Here is a 22,558-nt window from a genome sequence, read left to right as displayed (position 1 = left end):
TGGAGGCCAGGGATACAAGATGGAGTCACTCACAATCTCCCATATCATCATGATAACATTATTATTTTTTAAGTTTAAAAAAACCCCAGAAAATTACATTTAAAAATTTCTCTTAAAAGAACATTAAGGTTGAAAAGTCAAACACTCTAAACTTAGGAAAAACCAGAATTAAGGCTGCCCCATGCACCAGTAGGAAAAAATAGCATGGGATCATGTAATTAAAGACTGTATCATACTACAGACACATGATGGGGGTGAACTATGCCTGGGGCAATCTTAATTCTGGCATTTCCTATCTTTTGAGCGATTGACTTTGCAACCTTAATTTTCTTTTAATGCAGGGGTTTTTGTTTATTTATTTGATTTTTTGGGGGGGAGGGAGGATCTTTCTTATAATACACACAGATGTAGAAGCTGCATAAGTTACCAACATGTGTGGTGGTCTCTGTTTTTAAGCTTCCCTTTTGGCAGAAGGTTTTCTGCTTCTACATATAATAAATTATTACTAGGGACCTGAAGTCAATGGGAATTTTTACCTCCTTTTGGTCCTATCAATCATGTAATCTTGGAACACCCAAAATTTCTATTGATGTAACTGAGAGCAGGATTTTGGCTCTCTGCATGCAAGAGATAGAGGGATACTTTAAGGCAGAAGTTAGTTACATCAATGTAAATCCAGAGGTGCTTGATTGGTTTCAGTATGGCTTACTAGCATAGTTTTAATTTCAAAAAAAGATTTCTGTATCGGGGTGGGGGGAGGGCGGGAGGAAAGCAATTCCTGTGGAACTGCTTTTCGGGTGCCTTCTTCATAACTTTTGAATGAATGGGGTTGAAAATACTGAGAATGACATAGCCTTTTAAAGAAAGATAAGTTAGGTCATGTGTTGAGCTGTCAAATCTTTATGGTAGCCCTATGAAAACAAAGCCAATATGAAAACAGTATGTAGTTTATTGAACATATACTAGTGTTTTCAAAATAGTTCGTAGTAGTGCTCCATCCACTTCCACCTCTCTCTGCCCACTTGTGTGGAATGGGAGAATAATAGGTGGACAGTACCAGCTTCCCCTACATGCCTGGACTCAAGCTTGGAGAATGCTGCTCAGAATCTTAAGGGGAAGTTTTACCCTTCTGCATGGGCATGTAGGCCAGGCTACGATCTAGCCCTTAGTAAAGTCAATGGGAGCCACATGCCCCACCCTACCCCCAGGACCCACTGCCAGACATGCTGGCCACTTCTGGGAGTGGCGCGGGGCCAGCCCTAGCCCCGCTGTACACAGCTGCCACCCCGGAGCCGCTCGAGGTAAGTGGCGCCAGGCCGGAGCCCGCACCCTGAACCTCTCCTGCACCCCAACCTCTTACCCTGAGCCTCCTAACCCTCTGCCTTGAGATCCCTGCTGCACCCCAACCCCGTTCTGAGCCCCCTGTCACACCCAGTGCCCCTCCTACACCCCAACTCCTTGCCCTGAGCCCCTTCCTGCACCCCGCACTCCCTCCTGCACCCCAATCCCCTACCCGAGCCCTACATTCATGGCCCTGCAAACAATTTCCCCACCCAGATGCGGTCCTCGGGCCAAAAAGTTTGCCCACCCTGTACTACAGTAATGGGGCCATACAAGTACCCATAATACAACACCCCCTAATTCTTATATAAGGCTTTTCATCAGTAGATGTCAATGTGCTTTACAAAGGCGGCTGGGCTCATTATGCCCTGTCCACAGATAGGGAAACTGAAGCAAAGAGAGACGACTTGCCCAAGGTCTCCGAGCAGGCAGTGTCAGGACCAGAACCCCGATTTCCTGAGTCCTAGCCCTGGAGGTGCTCGCCAGCCACGCTGGGAGTGCTCCCTGCCGCGGAAAGCACAGGGGTGATGGAGCACCAGCAGCTGTGACACTCGGCTCTGCCCTGCGGCTCCATCCTGCCAGGTCTCTGCATTGCTGGTGCTGTCATCTCCTTTCCGGGGATTCCCCCGTCTCTGGCCCTGGCCAGTCTCCGACTGCAGCAGTTCTTCCTTCTCCCGCGGCGCTGCGGACGGGAGACGCCTGGTCCCTGCCGCGGGAGCAGCAGCCCGGCGAGGGATGCGCGTTCCCCGGTTACGGGACCCGACCGCTTCCCCACCGGAGGCTTCCGTTGTTTTTTCCCCATCCCCCCTCCCCTCCCGCGCTGAGGCGTGCAGCCGCGCGGTGCCTGCAGCTGGAGCCGCTACAGCCTGCGCGAGCCGTTCGCGCCCGCTGCTCCCCGGGCCCGGGCACGATGACCAGCGGCCAGGAGTGTCAGGATGTGCAGGGCAGGTGAGCAGGCGGGTCCCGGGGCTGGGCGTGCGGCGGGGTCCAGGGCGCGCGGTGCAGCGGGGTCCTGGGGCTGGGCTTGTAGCGGGGTCCTGGGGCTCGGCGTGCGGCGGGGGCCGGTCGCGGGCTGCACCTGGCTGCCGGGGGATGGGCAGCCCTGCTGCTCCCGGCTGCGGGAACCTGGGGCAGCTGCCTGGGTACCAGGGACAAAGCGCCGCGCTCTCCGGCCTGCTCGGCCTCTGCCGCAGGGGGAGGCGGCTGAGTCGGGCCGGTGCGCGGGAAGCCCTGGCGGACGCCGGGATGGGATGCGGCAAGGGGCGGCCGCCGCACAGGGACAACAAAGGGCGCCATTGCTGGGCACGGGCAGGGGAGGTGGCGCCCGCCGGGCACAGGTGCTGTGCGCACGCTGAGCTCCCACGGGGAGTGTGCCCAGGCGGGCCGTGACCGGCCCCCTCCTCCGCTGAAACCCCGAGAAGCTGGCGGAATGGGAAGTGGAGGCCTCTCGAGACAGACAGATGCAGCGATGCCTCCACCCCTCCCAGGTACCAGCCTGCAAGGGAGAGATGGACGAGCCCTGCTCGAGGCTACCGCGAGTGGAAGGAAGGGCCGGTGGCAGGTACTGCGCAGGGGCCCGGCTGCCTGCCCAGAGTCACGGCTTGCATCTCACGGGGAACTGCCTCCCTCTCCGCCCAAGATTTCCCGTGTGATCTTGGGCAGGTCATTTAATATACCCTTTGCCTCAGTTTCCCATGTGCAAAGTGGGGCTAATAGCACTTCCCTAGCGGGGGAGACAAATACACTCATTACTTCAAGATAGATGCTCAGATCCTAAAGCGACAGGCACCATATAATAACACGGGGAGGGGAACAGGCGCTTCTACATCACTTTGTCAGTTATTTTTTTCAGAAATTCAGATCTTTATCTTCTGAGATGAGGTGCACAAACAAAGTGCAGAACCAGATGAAGTTTCTGATCTAAATATTTATTTTTCCATTTACTGATCTAAAGAAAACATTCACAGAAAAATTCTTGAAAAAACATTAAAATGAGTGTGCATGCAGGTGGCTTGTGATCCAGATTTTTAACAAGCCCCAAAAATATGAACGTTTTATACATTTCCAAAGAAAGTTACAAATTTTCCCTCCAAAACAATTTCAGCCATTGTAGGTTGTTCAGTAATATATAAAATTCTCAAATTTATTTATTATTCAGCATATAAAATGCATTTATCTGACGGTTTCTAAGTCCACATACAAAAGCTAAAACAATAAACAGCTCATAGCAATGTCAAACTAAATACCCCCCCCCATAGTTCTATATTCTCCCTAAGACTCTTCTTCTGTCCCGGCATAGTAAGCATGAATACATGGATCAGCCTTGCAAATATTGTGATATGGGGTTTCTTTCTGTGCTCTTCTATACCAACTTTTTTCTTACATTAATAAAAATGTTTCTCAAGGAAAAAAGGGAGTTTAGTGCTGTCTAGTTTGTTTTGTAAAACGTAAGAACAAGTGTTTGCATTGGGTAGTATTAACTTCAAAAATTTATATGCATAAACATTTAGCTTTGCCTGCAAAGCCTTAACCACTGTTTATCTGCAAAACTGTTTCAGTTTCTGTTCCAGTAGCCGCCGGAGGATCAGAATAATAATCCTCTGGTTCATTTTTTTCTTTGTTTAATTTTTCCTGTCTCTTTTTTCACTGGGGCATATAACTGTTCAACTGAAAGGAGGTGGGGAGAAAATAAAAAGCAAAGAATGGAAACTTTCCAGTGAAGATTATATCTTATTTAGTAAAACCAACGCTCAGAGTCCCGAATGTATGTCACTAGTTGATGGGTAGCAGAATGTGAAAACCCAATTGACCACCTTGAAAGTCCTAGGAAGAAACAATTTTATCTTGTATTAAAGAATCAAGGTAAGCATAGGAGCTGCTGGGGGACTACTAATGATTGTAGCTAAATGCCCAGTATTTATTGCCCAGGTTATTTGTACCCATTGCATCAGATAAGCAGAAGTAGCAGCAAGTAGTCCTGATCCGCTGAATTCCAAACATAGGCCTGGATGAGAGAGAGGAGAGGCAGGAAGGGAATGAAAGTAGTGGGTCCTGTGACATCTTGAGATGAAAAAGCCCACCACTGCCTATAGCCTCTCTCCGGGCTCCCAGGATATATCGAACAGCAGCTTTTCTGCTAATAAAAGTGCAAGCAGAAAGTGTCAGCGATCCATGTTCTGGCACTTTTCTGCTTAGTGTGAAGATAAAACTAAAGTCAATTATACAACCTCATTTACCTGTTTATTATTCCACCACAGAAATAAAATTTGAAAGCTGGTCATTACATAAAAATGTTTACTTGTACTTACAACGTTTTTACTGAACTACAGTTGCTTTGAGAAAAGACTGGAGGCCAATTGAAATGTTATGGGCATTGACACATTTTCAATAAAATACTCATGTATCAAATTTTACATTGATACTGCCCTTTATTTTTCTGAGTTATCTACTTACATGTTGTGATGGAAAGTTTAAACTGCATTATAACGTTTAGTGATGTGGTGTGAAGAGTGCTGAAGACAGTCTACATTCTTTTTTACAGTAAAGTTATTGTTGCTAATGTCCATTTTGCCTCTGCCTGACTAACCTGACACGGTGTCAGAAGACAAACAATAGACAGTGCAGAATTTTGTCAAACTGCCAAAGTTCCGTTCACCAGAGAGCTTCAGCTTCAACAGACCATTAGACTGGCCTGATTGGAAGGAGCAATTTGCATGTCTCCACATCAGAGAAGAGTGGGGAGGTGCAGTGTAGTTTTGTAGTGTATGGCCATGGGCAGGAAAGCTGAACATATCTTTAAATTCTTTGCCTTTGGAGTGGAGACCCACAAGAACAATTATGCTGTGCTGCTGGCTAAGTTTATGAGCTTTTTATACCTCACCGTAATGTGGTTTGAGTGAGCATGTTTCTACCAGCATGTCCAAAAATGTGAGGAGTCTGGATTCTTTTATGAGAGGCTTGTATGGCATGGCAGAAAACTGGGACTTTGAAGACAAAAAGGGAAGAGCACATTAGAATCAGTAGCGATTGGCATTTTAGATAAGGGACTTCCAGAGAAACTGAAAGTGAAGAGACACATCTGGAAATGATTAAAATTCAAAATAGAAACCAGTGGCCACCAGAAAGTAACCTAGAGGAAGTGACTTACAAACAGAATCACTATAGGAGATATAATACAGCTGCAAAAAGCAATTGTAATAAGTTCTCAAAGCAATATGGGGTAAGCCCCAGGCAAAATCTGACTTTTCAGACTAGATGCACAAGATGTGGAAAAGATCACAGTCCAAGAGGTGAGTGCTCTGCTAAAGCAGCCAAATGCTGTAAATTCACAAAAATTGGACATTTTGCCACTGTCTGCCACATAAAGGCAGTATGGGAAGTGACTGCTGAGGGTACAACTACACAGCGAGCTTCAGTGAATCTCAGAGCCCAGGTTGACAGCCTTGGGTTTGCAGGGCCCATGCTATGGGACTAAAAATAGCTGGGTAGATCAGGGGTTCTCAGACTTCATTGCATCGCGACCCCCTTCTGACAACAAAGTTACTACATGACCCGGGGGGGAGGGAGGAGCAGAGCCCAAACCCCTCAGCCCTGGGTGGGGGAATTGGGGGCCGCAGCCCAAACCCTGCCGCCCCGGGTGGGGGTAGAGCTCTGGCTTCAGCCCCCAGATCCCAGCAACTCTAATGCTGGCCCTGGCGACCCCATTAAAATTGGGTCACGACCCACTTTGGGGTCCTGAGCCACAGTTTGAGAACTGCCCGTGTAGATGTTTGGGCTTGGGTTGAAGCTTAGAAGGAGGCTGGGCTTCAGAGCCCAAGCTTTAGCCAGAGCCAGAACTTCTGCACAGCTGTTTTTACTGCTGTAGTACCTCAGGGGTGGTCCTAGGACCAGGCCCTGCAGCCTGGGGAGTCACCAGCCTGGAGCTCCCCTGCTTCTCTGGCCTTTCCCCAGCCCTGCTTCACTCCCAGTACCTTTGTTACCAACAGCCAGGCCCTGCTTCCTCCAAGACCAGAAAGAGCTACTCTAGCTCCAAGCTAGCAGCCTTTTATAAGGACCTGCTGTGCTCTGTTTGGGGTATGGCCCCAGCTGTGCCTGCTTTCCTAAGCAGCCTGGGCTTTTCCTTACAGCCCAGGCCTCTCCCAGGGCTGGCCTTAACCCTGTCAGGGCCGGAGCGGGTAACCACCCCGCTACAATTCATTATGCTGTTTGGGAGATTTTGCTTTCAAAGATTACCTTTTGGGATTACCAGCGCTCCTGAAATTTTCCAAAGAAAGATGGCAGAGCTGCTTAAGAACATAAATGAGGTTGTTGTTTTTAGGGATGAAATTTTAAAAGTGTACAGGTCATCATTGGGAGAACATAAAACTCTCAAAGTTCTGAGCTTAATCAGTGAGTCTGTACTCAAGCTAAATAAAGAGAAGTGTGTTTTCTGCCTATACCAAATTGAATTTTTGGGACAGAAAGTAACCAAAGATGGAATTAGTCCTTCCCTTGAGAAAGTAAAAGCAGTTAGAGAATTGAATGTACCAGAACTGAGATACATACTGGGCATGGTAAAGTATCTTGGCTGATACATGCAAGATCTTTCTACAGTGAGAGATCCTCTGATAAACTGTTATGGTCCAATACATCCTGGCTGTGGGTACAAAATCAGAAGACTTCCTTCAAAAAGGAAAAAGAAGTGTTCTCAACTGCTCTACTTTTAATGTTCTACGATGTAAACAAACTCTCAGTGGTCTGTGCTGGTGCCAGTAGCTGGCCTTGGTGGTGCATTCTGCTCTCGTACAGTTACAAAGCAGAAAAAGAATATGCACAGTTTGAAAAGGAGTGCCTGGCAAGTGTATGGCCATATAAGAACTTCTACAGATATCTGTGTAGATTGAGTTCCTTTAAACTGATAACTGACTGGAAACTTCTATCCTTATCAACAGAAAGGACAAGTCACTTATCCGAGATCAATTATACTCATATCTCAAACCAATGACAATGCCTGTACCCAGTCCTGTAATAATCTAACTAAAGTTTATTAACTAGGAAAAATAAATGAGTTATTTACAGAATTAAAACAGGAAATATATACACACAAATGAGTTGCAGGCTTAGATTTTAAAAGGTAATATAATCTTCTATAATAAGTGGCTTTATATGTCCTAGGGCTGACCCCTGCCAAGCAGCATGGGGATCTCTTGCTTATGTTTAGGAATCTTTGCCCCTGACGCTATGTTTACACTACGGCCAGGATCGATGCTCTGAGATCGATCCACTGGCGGTCGATTTAGTGGGTCCAGTGAAGACCCCTGTACTCAACCCCCGACTAGAAGAGTAAGGTAAGTCGGGAGAGTTTCTCCCGTCGACCCCCGCAGTGTAGACCCCGCGGTAACTCGACCTAAGGTACGTCGACTCCAGGTACGTTATTCACGTAGCTGGAGTTGCGTAACATAGGTTGACTTACCGCATAGACATAGACTACATTCATTATGCTGTTTGGGAGATTTTGCTTACCTTTTGGGATTACCAGCGCTCCTGAAATTTTCCAAAGAAAGATGTCAGAGCTGCTTAAGAACATAAATGAGGTTGTCCAGACAGCATAAAGAGACCCCATTTCTCCTTGTCATGGATCTTTATCCCCTTCACCTCAAAATCCAAGCTGCTGGGATGAGTTCATGTGCATGCCTCCCCTTCCTGGAGTGATTTAGGAATGTCATCGACTAGGTCTCTGTCCTTTGATGCTACACAATGTCTCATTTACCGTCAATGAGCCATTTTGTGTGCAGGACGAGCACTTTACCTTAATTAATTCTTCTTTTCCTGTTTGGTGAGTTACATAATTACAGAGGTTTACAATGCAAACACTCAATATAACTTTATACCATGGGATACAGCTATTATAAGTAGGATTAATGCATGCATCATCCTACAAGCATTTCGTAATGTCTAAACAAATTCTTATAATATCTGTTTTAACTATATTAACCCACTGGTAAGCCAGACTGGTTTCCAGCTATGCATTTGTCAGTGTTCAATGAGGCCTTGGGTCTTGGCATGAGCTGGGACCTGGTCTGCAAGCATCACACCCAGATAATACACTGTTTAGACAGATAGTGGGGCTTTCAGCAGCTTTCAATATCTTCAGTTCGTTGAGTCAACAATCAAAACTGAGCAACCTTCAAATTGCTCAGAACCAGGAGCAGAAGATTCACCTGTTCCACACCTCCCAGAGACAGCTGTTGCAAACAAAAGGCAGACTAGTCACCACCTTGTTACCTGTTCTGGTTGCATAGTTAAAAAAACACTATGATTTAGGGATGAGTAACAGACCAAAAATTGTTTAGATTTAAAGTTAGTTTGAAAAAATAGTTTTCTGGTTTTAAAATTGTTAAAATGCAGAAAAGAAAAATTAAAAGAGAGAGAGTTGGGAAGTTGAAATTGCATTACAGTGTTTAGTCAGTAGGTGGCTTTGTGTGAAGAATATTGCAGCACATCTTTCCCTAGTGCTGGAGACAATCCACCCTTTTTTTTTTTTTAAATACAATTAAGTTGTTGCTAGTATCCATTTCGCCTCTGTCTCTGTGTGGCTAACCTGACATGTAACATAAAAACACTTACTATATGAGATTTATAACAATAGTAATCTATATTAAAAAACATGTCAAAAAAATTACATTAAAAAACTGTCTGCCTCTGCTTACCCTACTCTCCTCAGGAAAGCCTCGAGTGATTAGATGATCTTTGTAGTTGGTCTGGCAGGTTAACAAATGTGGACTTTGCCAGACCAAAGGGGGAAGTGAATTACAGAGTTGAGGGCCCTCTGTTGAGAATACCCTATCACCAGCTTAAGCTAGTAATTCTAGGGATCTTCAGCAAATGATGCGCAGTTGATCTCAGCTGCAGGTTAAAGCAACTAAATCCTATTGACTTTTAGATACTTAGGACTGAAACCATAAAAGACTCATAGGTCAATACCAACACCTTAAATTGTACCCAGAAATGAGTTGGGAGCCAGTGAAATATCCAGAGCCATAGGTGTGATCTCTTTCATGAAACGCCTCTGAGTAAGCAAGCAACTGCATCCTGCACTACCTGAATTTTCCAAATGGTATTCAGGTGGAGTCCTATGTAGAGTGCTTTGCAGTAATGCAATCTCTGAGACAAAAACATGGGTGTTAGGCTAGGTAGATAATGGCTAGCTAATTCCAGGAGGAATTCCTTGGCAAGTGAAGTCAATTGAAAAACAACAACAGGACTACCATTGTTATTTGGATGTCCAAAAGCAGCTCAAGATCCAGAAAAACTCCTGAACTGTGAACTTCAGTGATAGTAGAAGGGACACACTAATATTACATCTGCCATTTTCTCTGAATGTTTCCTGAATTCTCCAGAACAGGCTTGTGCTCTCATCTCAAATGGACACTGGGAAAGCTGAGTTACTAAATGGCCTGGTTTTGACAAGAGAGACACATAGAGCTCTGTGTCATCTGTGTATTGATTGGTACAGCAATCTAAATATCTCACTCTTTCCCCAGCAGCCTCTTAGGGTGAATAGTAGAATGGAGAAATGACAACACAGACTTTTGTTGAACCTTATAAATGAGTGTACCTGAGGCTGATGAACAGTCATCTTGTAAAAACAGCAAGGTCCTTGCAAAGAGAAATGAATAGAGTCCCTTAAAGCAACTCCATTTAGCCCTGCCAACATCTGCAAATGCATCAATACCACCTCATGGTTAGAAGTATTAAAGTCAGCAGACAGATCTGGAAAAGTCATGTGGGTGTCTCATCTTTGTGCATTACTGGAAGGAGATTGTGCTGGTTTCAGTGGTGCACAATCTCTGAGCCATACCTTGGCTTAAACGCAGATTGAAAAGGGTCAGAGAAATCTGAGGACATTAACAGGCCCAGGCTTTATTTTCAGTCTCCTTCTCTTCTTTCTCTTTGTTTTCTCCCAAGGCCTTCTCTCCTTCCGTGGCTTCAGTTACCACCTCTGTTTGTGGTGCTGTATAAATGCTCACTACTATAGCTGCTATTACTACCAATAAACAAATATTTAACAATAATAATAATAATAATAAATAATAATAGTGGTTTTTTTTTAAACAATGGTAATAGCTTGGAAAATTGAATTGAAAATCTGAATTGCGTACTCCATTCCTGCTGCTGCCTCAGGCTTTTTGGTCACTGGAGTAGCACTCTTTTTGTGCTTGTTAGGAACTGTGTCTTTGTTTTTTCTGCACCAATAAAGAGGTCGTTTTAGTGACATACTGTGTGGTATTTTGATTATCTTCTTAACTAACAAGAGACAGCATTGCAAGTATGGTTCCTACTGCACTGTCTAAATACTTAGAAAAAAAACGGCCCCTAGAAAACAGTATTCTCTTTCATGGACGGCCACTGCAACAAAGCAGAAAGTCCCTGGCAGCAGTAACTGAGGAAGGAGGAGAGCCTGTGGTTTAGATTGTCCCTTGCGTTTTAAAGAAATCAGTATCCATTATGATATTGATTATATCGGAGAGGATGTGGGTTCTTAATAAGTTCAGCACAAATCAGACTTCTCTTTACTTATAGTTATCTTAAAAATAGTTGGTCTATCATTTTAGTTTCTCGGTTTCTTGCACTCTGAGTATAACACAAAATATTGCACACATTTGCATTACAAAGGCATATCATACATATATGTATCAGGCATGCTTTGAGTAACAAACTTTCTGACTGAAAGAAACCTTTTAAAGACGCTGCAGGAGTTGTCTTCCTTCAGCATCATATGCAATCTTTATTTTTTAAAACAAAATGTTGCATTTAAGAATTACATTTTATATGTTGATGCAATTTTCCAAAAACCCCAATGACTAGAAGAAGCCTGAATGTGTTTTTTTGAGAAGACAGGTTATAATTGGGAAGGAACAGCTAGCAATTGTTTATACAGCAATGCACTGTTTTTAATGCTGACCAATAACTATAAATAGTAACTGGCATATACCAAAATTGGTAGCAAACAGAAAGTGGCATAACAGCATATTGAACTATCTGGTTGTATATTAACAGACTTTGTTAATTTTTAATCTTATCTCTACAACATTAAGGGATATATGTAACTTAATTACAACGGCCTGATTTTCACTCCTTACTTAGACAAAAATTGTTGAAGAAATGAGCTGATTAATTATATATTGTTATTGTGATCAGCAGTTTTAAATCTGTCATCCCCCTTTAGTATGTGACGAGTGTAGAAGGAACATGGAAGTAATATAAACACATTTGTGTAATTAATAAAAAATAGATCCTCCAAGTAATCAGATATATAGCAACATATTTAAATTTCATGTTATCACTGCTGGGAATAATTTAATCATATAAGAGGTAAATTCTGTCTTGACACGTTATAAGATGACTGGAACTTCTTACGTGTAGTGATATTCTTAAATTAGCTGGATTGAGTTGGTGGATTTTTTTGGTAGGTAAACTGGCATTGTTTTATTACTGATCCAGCAAATAATGATGTTTCAACCTACCCACATATCACGTGATATTTGTTGATTGCTTTCAGTAGGCATATCTAGAAAGTGCAGGGTAGTACAAGGTAGTGATGCACAAGGGAGAAGATGGAACAAATTTGGCAGACTAGTTTTACTCTGAGGTCTTTCTCCTTGAAACCAAAATCTTAATTCCTTCTGTTGTCTCATGCTTTCTGACTCCTCTAGTTGCTCTGCATGGATTTTTGTGCTTTTTGTCTTCTCCTGTAGTTGATTTGCATATATTCCCAGTAGAGTTCAAGTGGAATAATTTGTAAAAGGGGTATAGTGCTCTGCAGCTTGAGATATAAGTCTGTGCATAGATCTTGTGCCTGAAAAAGCACTTTGACTGTCAAAGTGAGCTGTAGCCCACGAAAGCTTATGCTGAAATAAATTTGTTAGTCTCTAAGGTGCCACAAGTACTCCTGTTCTTTTTGCGGATACAGACTAACACGGCTGCTACTTTGAAACCTGTCATATTTAGGAGGTTACTTTTACAGGTAGTCAGGAATTTTCAGCAGAAACATTTTTTGTAGGAAAATGCTAATTCATTGAAACCAAAACTGTTTCTGGGAAAGGGTTGGTTTTGACAAATCACCCGATTTAAAAAAAATTGAATATCAAACATTTGGAATTGTTGAAACATCTTGTTTTGACATTTTTGAAAAATTTCATTTTTTCCTTTGAAGTGACTTTTCATTTTACATGTATGTATATATATTTTTAAAAAGGTTAAAAATGGAGAAAGGTTAGAATTGAAATGAAACATTTTGATTTGACCTAATCAAAAAATTATTTTTGGACTATTGGTTTGTGAAAATTTTTGAGATTGTGACATTTCATTCTGATTTGTGACAGAAATGTTTTTCAAAATCTGGAAAATTCTCACAGCATGAGAAAACTATTTCCCACCTAGCTCTAGTTACTTTATCAGTACTTAGTTTAAAAATTTTTACCAAGGACCTGAAGTCAATGGAGAGACTCATATTGACTGTGTTGGGAGTTTTGAAACTCCCATTGACTTTACTAAGAATTGGATCAGACCCCAAATGCTGGAAAGCTAATCTTCCAAATATAGCAGCTTAAAAACAAACTCCAAGATAGTTTTGTGATGCACACCCATGTCTAGAGCTCCATGTTTTTTGCAAATACTCAATAACACGAAATAAAACAAAAAACAACGTATAAAAGGAAAAAAAAGCAAAAGTCACCCCGCAGCAGGGCGAGCTCCTTAGTGGATAAAATGTATAAAACGCAAGTGTAACACCGACAGACCCCAGTTGTTGGCAAGTAGGATTGAACCGTGGACCTCTGGAGCTTAATGCATGAGCATCTACTGCATGAGCTAAAAGCCAGGTGGCTGTTAGCAGACTAATTTTTTCTCTCTTTTTAAGTGGTCTCGGTGCCACTAGATGGGACAGAACTCCACACCCAGGAGGTGTGTGGGTTGCATACTTCCCCTAGCTGAGGAAGCGTGCCCTGAGCTTCAGAGACTTCCCAGTTGAAATTCTGGACGAGCCCCCACTTTTAATGCTGACAGACCCTGGTCGTTGACAGGCGAGATCTAACTGGGGACCTCTGGAGCTTAGTGCATGAGCTAAAAGTCAACTGGCTGTTAGCTAAGGCTGTAGAACAGACTCATTTTATCTCTCTTTTTAGGTGGCCTCGGTGCCATTAGATGGGACAGAACACCACACCCAGGAGGTATGTGGGTTACACAAGGACAAAAAAAATCCCCCCAAAATAAAAAAAAAAATTATAAAAAAATAAAAATAGTTTCACAGGGCTCTACCTATGTCACAAGACCAGCTGAGCAAGGCTGCCAAGTCTATAGTCTTAGGGAATCCTGTGCCAAGGTCCATCAAGTGTATTTGGCAGTTAGACAAATTGCTATTAAAGCTACAGAGGGATCCCAAGGCCAGAACCAGCCATTAAGACAATCGTGCAAAGCCATAAGATTGATGACTCTGTAGCTGTAAAAATATTTAGAACAACTGCAAGGATTGGACACATCCTTCACCAAGGTCCCCTATAACTGAAGATTTGGTTTATCTAGGGTTACCATCCGTCCGGGTTTCCCTGGACATGTCCGGCTTTTGGGTCTTTAAATAGCCGTCCGGGGGGAATTTGTAAAAAGCTAAAAATGTCCGGGATTTCCCCCCGGACGGCTATCTAAAGACCCAAAAGCGGCTGACAGGGCAGCCGCGCCGGATTGAGCCGCTCAGGCAGCAAAAGCCCCTTCCCCGCTGCAGCTTCAGCATGCCGGTAGCAAAACGGGAGCAGGAGCTGTTTGTGCCGCTACAAGTTTCTTAACAGTTGTTGATAATATTTGTAATTTGGTGCAATAACAAAAGCAACACAATCGTTCTTCCAAAATATCTTAATGAGCCAAGCCTAAAAATCAACACTGGCAGATATTGGTTAGCAGAATGCAGAAAGCTTAATGAACATATTGGGGCAGGGAAATCTGTGCATCTCCTACTTCAATTTGAAAACTGACTCTCAGAATTAAGGGAACACTGTTGAGGTTTTTGAGTCTTAAATTTGCATAATCAGAGAGTTGTTTCATTCTGTAGCACTATCTATAAGGGAGACAGTGTGATTGTATGTTTCTCTGATATTTGAACCCAAAATTCACTGTGAGGCACGCTGTGAACAAATCAGTGCACATACAGTACTGCTTCTATAGTGTTACTACATCAGTTTACTTTTGTGTGTCTTACTCTTTTTAATATATACTGGGTAGAGCTGGTCAAAAGTATTAATTGTTTTTTGCAATTTTTAAAAATCCTTTGTTTTGACATTTTCTCTGAAAAAAATTGGGGTTTGGTTTCTTGTCTCCCCCAACCTATTTTTCTCATTCTTCTTCTTTTTTCCTCTTTTTCTTCTACTCCCCATTTTTTATTTATAGTGAAAAAAATAGAATAAGGAAGGCAACAGGAAGAGAAAGGGGAAAGAAGGAAAATGAAAAATCAAAACCTGAAAAATTGCAAACAAAATGCAAATTTTCCATGAAAATTTTCATTTTGAAAAATAGGCCATTCTTCAAAGCTATTTTCAAATTTAAAAAATTGACCAGTTCTGTTACTGAGCTATGTTGCAAGCAGTGATTGTAAAAAGACAAAAATAAAATGGCACCACATTACAAGACTTAGGTAAGTGCTATCAAAGGAAACAACAGTTCAAGACATCAAGCCTCTCTCTATATTTATTTCCTTCTCTTCCTTTATTTCCTTACCACACCAGAAACTGAGGAAGAGATACTAACATAGATTGAACTGAAGTGATACAAGGCATTAATGAGAAGAAATTATACAGTAGAGTAGGTGTTATGAACAAGGTATTAAATAGTGTTAATGATAATTCATATGTTAAAGATGAATAGTATAAGAAAACGGTAGGAAAAAGGCAGATTGTCAAGTTAATTAGATGTGAATATGGAAATTAAAACACCTGTTGTTTTGATAAAGTGTAATAGATCAAGAAGATCTAATTAATGGTTGAAATTATAGGAAAGAAAACGTGGTAAGTAGAAAGAAAAGGAGAATAAAAATGAACTTCAGACCATCAATGTGTCTGATTACAGTGAAGAATTAGTTTATGCCAGAATATTATGTCTAGATGAAAGGTTTTCCTCACAGTGATGCTAGGGGTGTTGTACTAGTGTTACTGGGAGGAGAATTTGATAATGATTATATAGTTCGGCACTGGGTTGCCAGATATTAGTATTGCCTTGTATTTTCTTACATTTTGAATCTATTCGCACAATAGATTAATTCACTGGCTTTTCATCTTCAGAGACCTGGCCCAACTCAACTTGAGACACCATAAATGGTCCTGATTTTCAGAAAGTGCAAAATCATGCTCCTCTGCGCTATCTTGGATTGAACATACAAAAATTCAGACACTTTACATCACTAGTCACTTTTAAAAAATTTTGCTTTGGTTTCTTAGGTTACACATAAAATTGAGTTTTTATCCTCATCTAGTCTTTATTGGATTTTGGTCCGTATTATGTATTTTCATATAATTGGAAGTCTGAGCAAAAGAGAGGCCTTGTGAGAGTTTTCCCACTAATTTCAGTGGGGTCAGAATTTCACCCCAGGTTTTTGATAGGATACACACTGAAAGTCAGGACTGTAGTGCATGGAGTTGCTTAATGGGGAAGTGCTACTTATTCTCCTCTTAAGGAGCTTGAAACAAACACTTTAAAAATGTTTGTTTGTACTTTTAAATGGTCTTAGACCCTGGACCTGCAAACTCTTGTACTCATGCTTAAGTAGTTTAATTGAAGGTAAGTGAGACATTCTGTTGACGTTAATGGGCCTACTCACGTGCTTAAGGTTAAGCATGTGTTTGAGTGTTTGCAGGATTGGAGTATTTATAATACACTTGCTGTCCCTTGGATACCCCAACAAATAATGACATTGTGTTCTGAGTTGGCTTTTCCCATTATATTATAAGATAGCTACATTCTGCCATTTTGTATGCAGATTCATAATGTTTCAGTAAAAATAAATTTTTAAAGAAAATTTTTATAGTATGAAAGTTATTATTAAAGCACTGAAGTATTTTTGACATGGATTGGGTTACCTCATAATTCTTTATACTTTTTTCTCTTCATAATAGTCAACACCCAAAGTAGTTGTTCTTTCTACTGTGTTTATGTCTGATCCTCCAAATCCTTACTCACAAGAATAGACCTTACTTATACAAGCATTTCCCCAGTGTGACTATGCACACAGAGTCATTACGTGTAAGGCCAGAAGGGACCACCAGATCATCGAATCTGATGTCACAGGGCACAAAACACTACCCAGCCACCTGACACCAAGCCCACGACCAGAATTAGAACAAAGTTTTACAGCCCAGAGGAGGCTAAACTATTCTGTGAGGGCTTGTAGGATCAAGCCCTACATCAGAATTACTCTTCAGATTTTCAGGGTATTTAGCTAGTTATTTTTCATTTTGATTTTTGGGTTTACATTTAAAAATATTTCTTCTTAAATATCATGTTGTAGACTGGTCACTTGTTGGTTGTAGTAACAGAATATGGCAAAATGTTAACATATATTACTGACGTACCAATCATTTTGTCTTCCAGTGGTGATGATGTTTCCTCTTTAAAAGCAAAAGGTACAGTAACTTTTCAAAATATACAATAGTTTCAAATGGATTTGTTATTAGATTATCAACTGTTGAACTTGAATCTCAATCTGCTTAACCAAACTTCATTTATTTTGTATCCCATTAGTCTCATGAAAAAGAGTGTGTGGGGTTTTGGTTTCTATCATTTATATTTTTCTCAGATCCGTCATGTATTCCTTTCATGTTATTTATAAAAGTATAAAAATATCATGATTAGAGGAAAGGTAATCATGCATTTATAATTCATTATGATCATAGAATCATAGAATATCAGGGTTGGAAGGGACCTCAGGAGGTCATCTAGTCCAACCCCCTGCTCAAAGCAGGACCAATTCCCAACTAAATCATCCCAGCCAGGGCTTTGTCAAGCCTGACCTTAAAAACCTCTAAGGAAAGAGATTCCACCACCTCCCTAGGTAACCCATTCCAGTGCTTCACCACCCTCCTAGTGAAAAAGTTTTTCCTAATATCCAACCTAAACCTCCCCAACTGCAACTTGAGACCATTACTCCTTGTTCTGTCATCAGGTACCACTGAGAACAGTCTAGATCCATCCTCTTTGGAACCCCCTTTCAGGTAGGTGAAAGGAGCTATCAAATCCCCCCTCATTCTTCTCTTCTGCAGACTAAACAATCGCAGCTCCCTCAGCCTCTCCTCATAAGTCAGGTGCTCCAGCCCCCTAATCGTTTTTGTTGCCCTCCGCTGGACTTTTTCCAATTTTTCCACATCCTTCTTGTAGTGTGGGGCCCAAAACTGGACACAGTACTCCAGATGAGGCCTCACCAATGTTGAATAGATGGGAATGATCACGTCCCTCGATCTGCTGGCAATGCTCCTACTTATACAGCCCAAAATGCCATTAGCCTTCTTGTCAAAAAGGGCACACTGTTGACTCATATCCAGCTTCTCTTCCACTGTAACCCCTAGGTCCTTTTCTGCAGAACTGCTTCCTAGCCATTCGGTCCCTAGTCTGTAATGATGTTTTTGTCTAACTTCTATGTATCACATTTAAAGCATGGATTAGTCATATAATGCCAAATACTGCAGTAAGTGGGTGTTTTGTGTGAGATAAGGTATGGCTGAATTTGACCTATAGTGCCCTTACAATTTCAATTATAGTATATGTGTAAAAATAAACTATGACAGATATAGCTTCAAATTATGATAGCTACAATAAAGTCAGGATGATCTGTACAGATGCTCTTATACATCTAAATTCTTGTATGCTCTTAATGACCCCAGTGTGAACTGAGTTCCTTTGTTTAATGCACATCTTCATTTTACCCCCCCCGCCCCATAGAACCCAGTTCTATGGCCTATGTTATACAGGAAGTCAGACTAGATCACAATGGTCCCTTCTAGGCTTGGAATCTCGGAATAGCTTCCTCTTTTTGTTGGATGTACTATGGTAATGAGTAGGGGAATCAGTAATTCTGCTGTCATGGCACGAGTTGTGTGAAAGAAGAGTGAGTGACCTCCTCCAGAATGATTCTAGATGATTATGCATCACATTCTCTATTCAGTAGTGGCAGGCATGCTGACAGAGTGGGTGACCATGACCTTTCCTCCCTCTCCTGGAGCTGTAATATGTCACTGCCACTTCTCACTGATCTTCAGCACCTAGAATTGAGAGCCCAAATTTGCTACTGGTTACAAACCTTGCATTTTCTGGTGACATAATGTTATGCTTTCCTTAAGCCACTGGATTGGCAGAATTTCAAAGGGTATATTCAATAGTGAAGAAGTCTTTAAAAGGAGAGTGAAGATAGTTCAATAAGTATCAATTTACAAGGGTAAATTGTAGGCAGTAGTCAAATTCTCTGCTTCCTGAAAAACTAAGAGAAAGTCTCAAAATAACTGAAGTCACAAGTGCAAGCTTTTAACTTCTTGATTGTTTTTAGTTGTTTCTTGAGGCAAATTATCTTTATGAGAGGAAAAACAAATAGGTAGAGTTAGAATAACAAGGACAGCAGCATAATTAATTACTAAACTATGGAGTCTGGGAGAGAAGGAAATAGGGCTTTACTGTCAAATCATTTCAGTAATTCAGCCACAGGTTTACTCGGCCCAAGTATCATGAGCCATCTGATCCAGTTATGGCCAGATGCTGTGCCAAAAGAAGCATAATGTGTGCCCACATTCACTACTTTAAACACACATCAATCCATAGGATGAAAGGTGTCATACTTTCCAAAACAAAAACTTGGACACTTTTATGACCAATTTTTTAGGGTTACAAAACTCCTACAAAAGTGCACTCTTTTTAAATACGTGCTGACATTGCTATTGCCAGCTCCTAACTCAGCAGCAACGGGTGTATTTCTCAAGTGGGAGGATGTTTTTCAGTAATCCGGTGTTCTGAATAAGTTTGTCATGAAACACTGGACCATAGATTCATAGATTCTAGGACTGGAAGGGACCTCGAGAGGTCATCGAGTCCAGTCCCCTGCCCGCATGGCAGGACCAAATACTGTCTAGACCATCCCTGATAGACATTTATCTAACCTACTCTTAAATATCTCCAGAGATGGAGATTCCACAACCTCCCTAGGCAATTTATTCCAGTGTTTAACCACCCTGACAGTTAGGAACTTTTTCCTAATGTCCAACCTAGACCTCCCTTGCTGCAGTTTAAGCCCATTGCTTCTTGTTCTATCCTTAGAGGCTAAGGTGAACAAGTTTTCTCCCTCCTCCTTATGACACCCTTTTAGATACCTGAAAACTGCTATCATGTCCCCTCTCAGTCTTCTCTTTTCCAAACTAAACACACCCAATTCTTTCAGCCTTCCTTCATAGGTCATGTTCTCAAGACCTTTAATCATTCTTGTTGCTCTTCTCTGGACCCTTTCCAATTTCTCCACATCTTTCTTGAAATGCGGTGCCCAGAACTGGACACAATACTCCAGCTGAAGCCTAACCAGAGCAGAGTAGAGCGGAAGAATGACTTCTCGTGTCTTGCTCACAACACACCTGTTAATACATCCCAGAATCACGTTTGCTTTTTTTTGCAACAGCATCACACTGTTGACTCATATTTAGCTTGTGGTCCACTATAACCCCTAGATCCCTTTCTGCCGTACTCCTTCCTAGACAGTCTCTTCCCATTCTGTATGTTTGAAACTGATTTTTTCTTCCTAAGTGGAGCACTTTGCATTTGTCCTTGTTAAACTTCATCCTGTTTAACTCAGACCATTTCTCCAGTTTGTCCAGATCATTTTGAATTATGACCCTGTCCTCCAAAGCAGTTGCAATCCCTCCTAGTTTGGTATCATCCGCAAACTTAATAAGCATACTTTCTATGCCAATATCTAAGTCGTTAATGAAGATATTGAACAGAGCCGGTCCCAAAACAGACCCCTGCGGAACCCCACTCGTTATGCCTTTCCAGCAGGATTGGGAACCATTAATAACAACTCTCTGAGTACGGTTATCCAGCCAGTTATGCACCCACCTTATAGTAGCCCCATCTAAATTGTATTTGCCTAGTTTATCGATAAGCATATCATGCGAGACCGTATGAAATGCCTTACTAAAGTCTAGGTATACCACATCCACAGCTTCTCCCTTATCCACAAGACTCGTTATCCTATCAAAGAAAGCTATCAGATTGGTTTGACATGATTTGTTCTTTACAAATCCATGCTGGCTGTTTCCTATCACCTTACCACCTTCCAAGTGTTTGCAGATGATTTCCTTAATTACTTGCTCCATTATCTTCCCTGGCACAGAAGTTAAACTAACTGGTCTGTAGTTTCCTGGGTTGTTTTTATTTCTCTTTTTATAGATGGCACTATATTTGCCCTTTTCCAGTCTTCTGGAATCTCTCCCGTCTCCCATGATTTTCCAAAGATAATAGCTAGAGGCTCAGATACCTCCTTTATTAGCTCCTTGAGTATTCTAGGATGCATTTCATCAGGCCCTGGTGACTTGTAGGCATCTAACTTTTCTAAGTGATTTTTAACTTGTTCTTTTTTTATTTTATCTGCTAAACCTACCCCCTTCCCATTAGCATTCACTGTGTTAGGCATTCCTTCAGACTTCTCGGTGAAGACCGAAACAAAGAAGTCATTAAGCATCTCTGCCATTTCCAAGTTTCCTGTTACTGTTTCTCCCTCTTCACTAAGCAGTGGGCCTACCCTGTCTTTGGTCTTCCTCTTGCTTCTAATGTATTGATAAAAAGTCTTCTTGTTTCTCTTTATTCCTGTAGCTAGTTTGAGCTCATTTTGTGCCTTTGCCTTTCTAATCTTGCCCCTGCTTTCCTGTGTTGTTTGCGTATATTTATCCTTTGTAATCTGTCCTATTAATGACCAGTATCATTAATAACCATTTTGAGCAAAAGATTAATTTTCATTAAGTCATTTAACATTTGTCTGAATGCCAAACTGTTCATCACAATTAATACTGTTCCTGGTAAACACAGAGCGTATTCTTGGGGAAACATTATGCAGTTATTAAAAAAACCAAAGCATTTTGACTGATGATATGAAAAGCCAGAACATTTTGTGTGTCCCAGAAGAAATTCTTGGGCCAGTAGGATATCATTTGAAAAACTAGGACTGTCCTGGTAAAACAGGACATTTGGCTACTTAATGTAAGATTACTCTATCATGTATTCCCATCTCCAGGTAAATCATACATATATGATACAGGATCAGAGTTAAAGTTGTTTGTAGAACTTTAACTTAACATTTTCTGGCTTTCAAACACTGGTTATTTTTATAACTATAACATTCTAATCAGGCTTCCTTCTCATAATATATTTACAATCCTAGCTCTAGCTTACCAAAGTTGTGGGGGTTTTTTGTTTTGTTTTTTGTTTTGTTTCGATCTAGGTTAATCAGAGAATTATGTAGAGCAACAATAATTTTCTAAATAAAGAAATCACTACTTTTACACTTCCATTCACATTTAGAAATGGACAAGTACTATAAATATAGTAATCATTGAAGAGGAAACAATTGGTGTTTGGACTAAAGAATCGTAATATAAATTTGTGTGGATTTAATTTTACACCCAGCTGTCCATGACTGGTGCTCCTGGGTGCTACCACAATACAAATGATACATAATAATAATTCTAATAACTGAGCAATTTAGTGCTATTTTGTAATAAAGTTGCCAGAAACATTCATGAGTTTTAAGTTTTTGCCAGATAATGGCAAACAAGACATCTACAAAAAATAAGACCAATATAACTGGCCCAGCTAAGCAAGTCCTACACTCAACTTGGTAGCCATGGCATGAGTGAGGAGGGAAAGGGGGGCACACAGCCTCTGGCCCATAGGCACCGACTCCGTGGGTGCTCCAGCCCAGGAGCACCCACGGGGAAAAATTGGTGGGTGCAGAGCACCCACTGGCAGTTCCCCGACCTGCCCCCCCCCGCCACAGCTCACCTCCGCCTCCCCTGAGTGGGCTGCCACGTCCTGCTTTTCCCCGCTCCCTCCCAGTGCTTGCGCCGCAAAACAGCTGTTTCGTGCGGCAAGCCTGGGAGGGAGGCGGTAAGAGGAGGAATGCGGCACGCTTGGGGAAGAGGCGGGGCCAGGGCGGGGATTTGGGGAGGGATCC

General features: G+C 41.8%; 1 protein-coding gene across 5 annotated transcripts in view; it reads left to right on the top strand.

The window, feature by feature from the left end:
- Nucleotides 1–2,196: 2,196 nt before the first annotated feature.
- LOC112103352 (NACHT, LRR and PYD domains-containing protein 1b allele 5-like) overlaps nucleotides 2,197–22,558 on the top strand; it is a 39,485-nt gene continuing 19,123 nt past the window's right edge. For all 5 annotated transcript variants that reach the window (XM_026650200.2, XM_026650198.2, XM_026650199.2 and 2 more), the window contains exons 1-2: nucleotides 2,197–2,289; nucleotides 16,951–16,982. In XM_026650200.2, the coding sequence (XP_026505985.1) occupies nucleotides 2,252–2,289; nucleotides 16,951–16,982 (70 nt within the window). In that variant the 5' untranslated portion in view covers nucleotides 2,197–2,251. The remainder of the gene's footprint in view (nucleotides 2,290–16,950; nucleotides 16,983–22,558) is intronic.

This window comes from Terrapene carolina, unplaced genomic scaffold (genome assembly GCF_002925995.2).
Source record: "Terrapene carolina triunguis isolate 2854851 unplaced genomic scaffold, T_m_triunguis-2.0 Scaffold88, whole genome shotgun sequence".
NCBI classification, from domain to species: Eukaryota; Metazoa; Chordata; order Testudines; family Emydidae; genus Terrapene; species Terrapene triunguis.
This window is presented reverse-complemented; position numbering and strand designations above follow the sequence as displayed.